Source organism: Lipotes vexillifer, unplaced genomic scaffold, assembly GCF_000442215.2.
Source record: "Lipotes vexillifer unplaced genomic scaffold, Lipotes_vexillifer_v1.1 scaffold376, whole genome shotgun sequence".
NCBI classification, from domain to species: Eukaryota; Metazoa; Chordata; class Mammalia; order Artiodactyla; family Lipotidae; genus Lipotes; species Lipotes vexillifer.
In genome coordinates this window covers 2040217-2049864 of record NW_006785037.1, presented here as the reverse complement: position 1 = coordinate 2049864, position 9648 = coordinate 2040217, and the positions used below count along the sequence as shown (strand labels likewise).

Here is a 9648-nt window from a genome sequence, read left to right as displayed (position 1 = left end):
AAAGAGTGGTGACTGAGTGAGAAATGACAGTCTAGCCAATAAAATTGACAACTGGCTGGAATTTCCCTAACATAGGTAGATACTCAAAAAACCATCACTTTTCCTTTAGGCAGGAGCAAAAATGATCAGATCTCACCTTTAATTATTTTTATGTCCAAAACTAGAGAACTGCGGAACTTCCTGTCTATATGGGCTGAGAACAAGAACAATACAAATATTTTACTGTTATGTGGTAAGCACAGGTTGATTTTATAAGTGTTAGATTTAAACTATTACCTGTCATTTCATAATTTCTGAAAAATGCTACTAAGTTTTCAAGTGATGGGAATCCCATTTAGATCAGAACAAAGACAATTTTATATCAAACCTTTAGTCTCCTGAATTTTGTCCACTGAGAGCAGGGGTTGGCAAATCAGGCATGGCTTGTGGGCCAAATGTGGTGCACCACCTATTTTTGTATAGCCTGTGAGCTAAGAGTGTTTTTTACATTTTCAGATGGTTGAAAAAGGTCAAAAGAAGCATACTAGTTTGTGATGTGTGAAAATTATTGAACTTCAAATTTCATTGTCTATAAATAGAATTTTATTTAAAAATTTTAAAATTTATGTCACACTCATTTAAAATAAATTTTAAAATTTATTTTAAAATTTTATGGCACATAGTCAAACTCATTTGTTATCACTGCTTTTGTGCAGAGTTGAATAGCTCTGAGAGAGGCTCTAAGGCCCTGAAAGCCTAAAATATTCACTCTCTGGCCCTGCACAAAAAAGTTGGCCCATCTCTGCCTGATGAAACTAATGTCTGATTTACATTTTCTTCCCTAAATCTGATTACTTTGATGAGTATTTCCCAGATGCTCTGCTGCTCTTCCAAATTGATTCTTACCTTGTTGCATTTCGCATTTTTAAATATCTGCCATTTTCACAAGCTTTTAAAACTTCCTATTATATCCATTTTGGAGCAATATTTTGTTATTTTCTATAGCTCTGTCTAGAGCTCATTTTCACCTTGACTGATGGTTTGATTACTAAAATTAAGTCACTCGTAGTAAGAATTCTAAAAAAAAAAAAAAACGCATAATCTATAAATTGGGCATGTTTTTTTTGCGGTACGCGGGCCTCTCACTGTTGTGGCCTCTCCTGTTGCGGAGCACAGGCTCCGGACGCGCAGGCCCAGGGGCCATGGCTCACGGGCCCAGCCGCTCCGCGGCATGTGGGATCTTCCCGGACCGGGCACGAACCTGTGTCCCCTGCATTGGCAGGCGGACTCTCAACCACTGTGCCACCAGGGAAGCCCTAAATTGGGCATGTTTTGAGGGTAAAAGCAAATGTAATTCCTTACATACAAGATAGAGGCATTCCTTTTTCAAGCAGTTTAATTACCTAACAGTGCTCTCTCCTAACCAGAAAAGGAAGTTAACTTGAACAGCCTACACACAAGTCCTACTATGATGGAAGGGCCACTAAAGTCAGTTTGGCTAAATTAAACAAAGCTTCCCTTGACTGCATATACTGCCCATATACTGCATATACTGCCCATATTCTGGGGAAAGATTCCATAAACTCACATATCCAGTCCTTAGATTCAACTTCATATAATGTGAAGCACTTCTCAGTAAAGGACTGGTTACTTGTTCTCGTCCAACCTGATCTGAAGTCTACTGAATTGGAATATTTAAGGGCCCTTTGTGGTGGTATATATGACTGTGCAGCTGAATATGTTCAATTATTCCCTAGGAAAAAGTTTTGTTCTTCCTTTGTTTGCTTAGGCAAGCAACTATTGTGGGATATCCAGCATTTTAAGTGATTCTGCCTCAGAGCATGTGTTAGAAACTATAAGGAGAGTTTATAACATTTCAATTCTAAAAGGTTTTTCGGCTTTGGATTTCTGGAAGTGGTTGTGTCCATATTTTTTTCCATCCTGTTGGGACTTACTGTTGATAGCAACCTCCTGTGTGGTTCTAAGACATGTTGACCTCTTTGAAACCTTTCCAGGTGTCATTGCCACTTTCTTGATCTCTGCAATATAAGCTACATTGTTTAGTAGAGTTAAGTTCTCTGAACTTTAGAAATCCTCCCTGAGACTATGAATTGACTTACACCCAAGGTAGCATAAACATGCAGACACAAATGTTCCTAAAACCAAGCCTGCTGGGCAGTGCAGGATATGACTTGGAGTCTGGAAAAAGGAACAGTTTGCTCACTTGTGAGTCTATGACTACCTCCAGGTGCAGTTTGAAGCTAAGTGGTTAGCTTTTCTGATCCTCAGATGTAACCTCTCATTAGAACACAGCAGAATTTTTAATTGTGGGTGTATGGAATTCTATGAAGACCCTCTGGGCCCATTAAGACCTTTCTGGCTTCAGAGGGTCCTAAAACACACTTCTTTACGTAGTATAGGTAGCTGTAGTAAAGAGACACCTTTTACAAATACGATCTAAGTTTTAGTCTAAAGATTATAATGACTGTAGCTCATCTTAAAATTTGTATCCAGAGGATGCAGTTACAAATTAAAAAGAGGAAAAAAAAGTTTAATAGATACCTGTCTTATGTTTCCAGTTTGTCATTAAAAGGTTCTTATTGTTTTTGGTTCTTAAAGCTTTGCAAGGGTTCCTACTTGTACCAAGAATCCCATATTAGTCTAGCTTTAAATGTGGAGTATTATACCAGTGATTTCTCAGCCCTTCTCTTAAAACCTCACCATTTGGCTCTTCTAATAGACGAATCATGCTGCCAAAACCTAGGAGAGTTTGACAATGTTGTGGAAATAACACTATATTGAGAGTGAAAAGATATGGGATTCAGATCCATCTCTACCACCATCTTAGCTTAACATTTCTGTCTCGTTACCTATAAAATATGCGTAACAAAAAATACAAATCACACAGGGATATTATGAAAACAAGACTAGTAATAAATACAAAAAGACCCAAGTGCAGAAGAGTATAAATATGAAAGGTATACTGTGGCAGTGGTTAGCCATTCTTTTTTCCTGTTTATGTCCTTCCCATCTAGAAACCGTACATCCATAACATGCAGACTACTGTTCCTCCACACCCCTGAGCCTTCTGTTCTTATGATCACCTTTCCCATCCTGGCTCCAGTCTCCAGGGAATCTTGAGGGTCACTGAGGGCCATGGTAGTCTATGCAGCTTAAAATGACTTTGAAGGGAGGTAAGCTTCCTCTGCTTTGCTTTTTATTGGCTAAGGCCTGCAGCGTGTGTGTATGAATGGGTGAAGTGGCTACAGGTACAGTATACGATCACACATTACTGCACCTTCTCAGAGGTTTCTTCCCCATCACTACTAGTTCATTTCTGGGAATGCAATGATCATTGAAGCCTTTCGAAGCTTTAAAAGGCTGTACAACATGGATTGCCTCTGGGTGGTTGGAATTATAGGTGGTCTTTTTCTTTTTCCTTTTTTGGTTTATATATCTGCTCTATGTTCTTACTTTTGCAATTAAAAAGAAAAAAAATTACTTAGTTTTGAAACAAACCAGCAACCAACCAATTGTCTTTTAATGATGCTACAAGGGGTAAACAACCAAACGACTTAAAAACTCGCTTACACAGACATTTCTCAAAAGGAGGATTAGAAAATAAGGGCACGGGCTTTCCTGGTGGCGCAGTGGTTAAGAATCCGCCTGCCAATGCAGGGGACATGGGTTCAAGCCCTGGTCTGGGAAGATCCCACATGCTGTGGAGCAACTCAGCCTGTGTGCCACAACTACTGAGGCCTATGCTCTAGAGCCCGCGAGCCACAACTACTGAGCTCATGTGCTGCAACTACTGAAGCCCACGTGCCTAGAGCCCGTGCTCCACAACAAGAGAAGCCACGGCAGTGAGAAGCCCCTGCACTGCAATGAAGAGTAGTCCCCGCTCGCCACAACTAGAGAAAGCCCACGCGCAGCAAAGAAGACCCAATGCAGCCACAAATAAATAAATAAAATAAAATAAAATAAAAAAGAAGGGAATGTCATTCATTCTAAAAATACAAGTGCAATATGATATCATATGAGACATTTTTGTAAGAATGTTTATTAGAAAAGGAGATATGATGTCTTAATGTCCTGTTAGAATAACCAGAATTAAATAGACTTAAGAACTGCACTATATCTACTTTTCCAAATTTTATACTAATAGTGTGGCAATATGATGAAAAAGCAAGTAAGAAATCAGAATCAAGCTACTGAAAAAAAGAAAATAGCTGAGGGTGTAACATATTCTAAAGCTGGTCTATAGATGAGATGGGAAAACTCTCTAATCTAATGACTTTCTTATAATCATGAGCAGACAGTAGTTTCCTTATTACCCAGAGTTTTAGAAATACATTATTCTTGAGAGTACTTCCTAGGATTTCTTTTACTCATTTAAGACATCATCTTTGTATTTAATTCATCCTCAGTTATCCCTGAAGGGCACATCCCTCTAATTATTCCCATCTAAAGTGACAGGAAAATGGAATTATACTACTTGGAAAACAGACATCCTTTGGTATGTCTTTTCTCAGTGCTCCCTTGGGCATAGTCCGTCATTGTGCTCATTTTGTCACAGACGGTGAGCTGTCATTGGAGGGCAAGGACTAAGACTTCTCTGCCTTTGAATCCCCAGTGCCTAAGACATGACTGGCACGGATTATACACACAGTAAGAGTCTGAATAAACAAATGAAAAATAATACCCAACATACAATGTTTATAGTATATCAAGCACTATTTTAGTGCCTCGTACATATTAACTTATTTAGTTCTCATGATCCTATGAAACAGGTACTATTATTATCCCCAATTTATACATGAGAAAACTGAAGCATGAGAGCAAAGCGAGGTAATTCAGAGCGAGGATCCAAGCTGACGTACTCTGGCTCTACAGTTCAACCTCATAATCACCACACCAGGCTCCCTCAAGAGCACCTACGCTGAACAGGAGAATGTCCACTCCAAGAGGAGCATGGGTACACTGTGCTCCCTCCTCTAAACATTTCTGGGTTTCTGTCAGATGTAGCCATACTGTGCGACCCTGTGGGAGACTTAAAAAGGGAAATAACTAGACACAGGCACACAAAGGCAGAAGAAATGAATCCGCAACCTTAAAAATTGCTGTGTTTGTAAGGCTGTTTCTCAAATACCTGTGGGGATTTGTGAGAGCGCCAGCTGTACTGGTGACTATGGAGACTGGCCAGCAGAATATTTTCATCAGTATCCACCTGGCCAAACCGCAGTGTCTCCTGTGTGTCATTACAGATCACAAAATGGCTGAAGACCAACTCCTCTACCTCAGGGCATTTATTCTGAAAGAAAAAGAATACGAAAGCCAATGTGCATCAGATTAATTGCAAGATGTTTGGCAGCTGTCTGCCCAGTGGCGATTGTTACAACACAGAAATACTAAAAGATCTGTTGTCATTAGCTCTGGTATACAAAGTATTCTATACTTCCAGGATAAGCACAAAAAATACCTTAAAGAGATCTTAAATGTTCCAAGAATATGTTTTGATTTATATTCCTGCAAAATAAATCATACACACAGAAGAGTAAAAGAACAATGAGATCCTTCAAACTTTTAACATTTTTAAATGAATTAACATGCTACAAAGAATGCTGTACTGGGTAGCGCACGTTTTTGAGCAGAGTACCACAGGCTAGAATTACCATGTTCCTGGCCTTCTAAACTTGACAATCAAGACCAATTACCAAAGCCACAGTTTGTACCCTACAGAAAGTAAGGATCATTTAGGTAATACATCCCCAGTTCCCTTGAGGGGGAGGGTGGATGTGTGTGTGTAAATCTGCTCAGGGAGAGATGTAAATAAAACCATAACTTTCCCGCTATTGTTAAGAGGCTGAACACACAAAACAGATCAACTTCAGCGTTGGTATAAGCCGAGCTGCAGTTTTCAAGACAAAAAACGTTAGTTGAAAAACAGTTGTTGGTGTCTGTTTCAGCTAATAATCAATCAGCAAATGTCTTCCATTAATCTACTAAGGTTCAGCAAATTAGTAATACGTTCCTGTGTTGGTACCTTCTTCTCAACTTAATGGTATCTCCACTGGTTGCTGTTATATCGAAGCACTGGCAATGTGATAGAGCATTTCTGTGCTTACTCTTTTATCACTTTGGTTAGCTCATGGCTTAAAAAATAATAAACATACCTTTGGTAAATGAAAAGAATAGCTAAATAAATGGTTAACTTGAGAATGCAAGAAAAATATCTTAACTAGCCAATGAACCTGCAGACAGTGGGAGGTAATATGTAACTGATGCTTCTCCAGTTGGCTTCCATTTCCTGGTTGTGGATCTAAATAATGTCACAATGCCACACTCTGTCATTTGCCATTTTACTGAGGGGAGGGAGAGTAAAAAGGGATATATCACTCATGACCATAGAAATTTAAGTGACTACATGGCCTGAAGCCAAGGAGTCTATGGATGAACACACCTGGAATCCAGCCTGGACCAAGACCTGATCTAGAACCTCATGAGAACATTATCTTGGGAGGTACAATCCCTTCCTAATCATCCAGAAGGCCCCCAAAGTGGGCAGGCAGAGCTCTACAGCTGCAGTTGGTGAAGAGGCCCTGAAATACCTCATTCTTCTAGATACCCTTGAGGGTCTCCTAAAGCGTTCGCTCTATCATCCCATCTATTCTCACCAAACCGCTCTATTCTCTTGGAGTGGAACCTTGCCTGACAACCACAGGAATCATAAAAGGAGTCTCTGGCTAAGTGAGACTGAAGCAGTTATAACCAGTAATTATCTGCTGCCTACCATATTACTTTTTGCTGTGGCTTTTAATCATGAGTTATGATTTCAAAACTGGACTGCCCGTGGGTCTTAGGCGTCCTGCCTGATCTGGCCCCTGCTGCATCTTGAACCACTCTCCGTTTGCCTGCTAGACCCCAGCTCCACCAGCCCTTTTCAGCCGCTCCAACGCCACACTGCCCTCCTTTCAATTCATCCAACACATCAAACTCCTTCCTGCCTCAGTGCCTTTCTTCTGCTTGGACCTCTTTTCCTCCTTGCTTGACTAATTTCTTCCAACTCAGCTTTCAGGTTCCTGTTTTCAGGTCATGCCCTCAGAGTAAAGTAGCCTCCTGAGATCCTCCCGGATCACCTTAGGTCCCTCTATTTTATGCTCACACAACACTATGTATTTTGCCTTAAAAGCACTGATCCCTATTGGGACTGAGTAATTATTTGCATGATTATGGGTCATTGTTGTCTCCATCATTAGACTCTATGCTGCATAAGGGCAGGAACCAGGTCTTTGTTAGTTACAACTTTTGCTCCTGTACTGGGCATAATGCCTGACGCATAAGTACTCAGTAAACACTTATGAAACAAACATGAGTAAATTTAACTTTTAAAATTACAAATGTAATATATGTTCCCAGTATAAAAATTAGAAAATACAGAAAGTACTGATTTTTAAAAACAAAGTCTCTAATTTTATGCTCAGGGATAACTGCTGTGAACATTTTGGAGAATTTTTTTTTCCAGCAATTTTTCACTTCTGAGTGTCCTGCCTGTTTCTATTCTAGTCTATCCTATCTAATCCTGTCTTATATATCTTATATATTTAAAGGTTTGTAAACCTTTAATTAAACTGGAGTCACAGTGTATAATTAGTTTTGGTGAGATTTTTCCATTTAGCGTTATATAATCAACATAAACTGCTCTCCTTGTAAACATTTTTCTCTCCATTAGGTCCAACAGTACAAACATGAAGAAAGGGATATGATTCCAACTCCCACTTAGATAGACATCCTGAGACTGAAATTCAATTTTCATAATGAATTGGGATCAATCTGCTGGTTACACAGAGGTTAAGTTACCAGATGGGGCTTGAGTAGAAAAAAATCATATTACTTTCCTCATCTCTAAAAACTGACCTTTAATAAATGATGAGGGTTTTAGGAAAAAATGTAAATGAAAGAACACAAGGGGCTTGTTTACATTTTTCTAAAGAATACTCAAAGTCCTCAGGGAACTGTTTCTCTACTGCTCCTTCATCTGTGGAGTTCATTATAACTGTAATAAGTTTAAGCGTTTCTTGGAATGTTTAAATTCTAGTATATTATAAAAAAATTTGTACGTATTGTATATGACATCATATAAAAGCGCAACCTCAGAATGCTTTCGTAATTAAGAGATGGCTTATTTACATTTAAGATTTGTGCTGGAGTGTTATACAGGCATTTGCAATTAAAGAGAGATATCATTATGGTGTAAGATAAGATACATGAGCACAACCTTGATTTTTAAATAAAAATCTCCTTTAAATCCTATTTGGTCCAAATGTGGGAATGTGACATAGAAATATAAAGCAAACTGCAAGTGGCATTTTGGGTCCTTAATCTGGTTCCACAAAACATTAATCATTTACAAAAGAGAAAAAAAAAACTACAGCCAGAGAAATCAGACACTGATGAAGGCTTCTCTTAATCTTGAACTTGTGACCTAAAGGTGAAAGGCCAAATTGTTTCATGCTTCAACTGTCTGGTCCATCCACACTGGATACAAATGACTTGTCTCGGATAAGAATTCGATAAAAAGTATGTGGAAAACTCAAATTGCTTATCCAGCTTGTTAAGTTCATGTTTTTCATTGGCAATAATTATACTGTATATGAGCATTATATACATAATAAAATCCAAGCTTGGGTAACTAAGCTTCCCCTCTAAAGGGGATAAACCACATTCAGAACATCTTAGAAACAATGAACTTAATAACCCCTCTATAAGCCCATTTCAATGTCAAATGTCCTGTAATTTCAAAGTAGAGTGCATTTTTGTATTTACTTTAGAATACACAGGGTTAGAGATGCCTACCACATTAAAACTTGGTGGCAAGTACGCTTGACATGGGAGGAAACAAGAAAATTATAGCAACAATTACAGAAGTATATCCTCTTGTGGCTCATGTTAACATTGCCAAATCCCTGTATAAATCAGAACCAACTATTCACAGAATGTACCTGTCAGCGATATGCTACGTGACATATGGCTCTACTTAATCAAATATACAATTCCATTTTTAAAAAAACTCAGAATATTCCTTCAAGGCACTGTGTTAGCCAGTCAGTCATCCACACTCTGATGTGGTTTAAAACATTTAAATATTTATGCACCGTATTTTATTTATATGTATAGCTGTGTCTAAGAGAATATTTTTACCCTGGGAGGAAACTGATATTTCTGAGGGCCATTTTGCAGTAGTTGCTACACATGAGTCCTCTTACAATGGTCCTGATACCAAGACAAAAATATCCTGGGATTAAATGCTCTATCAATGACTCTTTTATATTTTCTAGGTTTGTTTTTTATTAAATGCATTGTTCAAAATATGACAAAAAACAGAAATTGGAGCCACGGAGGTTTTTTTCACATCGCTATTCGAACCAGCTGCAAAGATTTAGATCACACTAGCTCTTATTTTACGCATGTCCTCTGCAGCAAGAAAACCATGGAATGCCCTTAAAAAAGAATTTTAAAATATGAAACAGATGTGTTATCTTCTTTCCCTTTGCTATTGTAGTGCCATGTTAGGTAATTAATTCCTTAGTCTTGTATAGGTCTTCATGCATATAAAGAAAAGAGTTCATTCCCATAAAAATTCTAGAACTCAAGCCCCTCCCCCCCCCCCCC

The 9648-nt window shown here is 38.6% G+C and overlaps 1 protein-coding gene across 2 annotated transcripts in view; it reads right to left on the bottom strand.

Moving 5' to 3' along the window:
- Nucleotides 1-9648, bottom strand: part of VPS13B (vacuolar protein sorting 13 homolog B) — an 804491-nt gene that overhangs the window by 84055 nt on the left and 710788 nt on the right. For both annotated transcript variants that reach the window (XM_007457167.1, XM_007457166.1), the window contains exon 43: nucleotides 5129-5290. In XM_007457167.1, the coding sequence (XP_007457229.1) occupies nucleotides 5129-5290 (162 nt within the window). The remainder of the gene's footprint in view (nucleotides 1-5128; nucleotides 5291-9648) is intronic.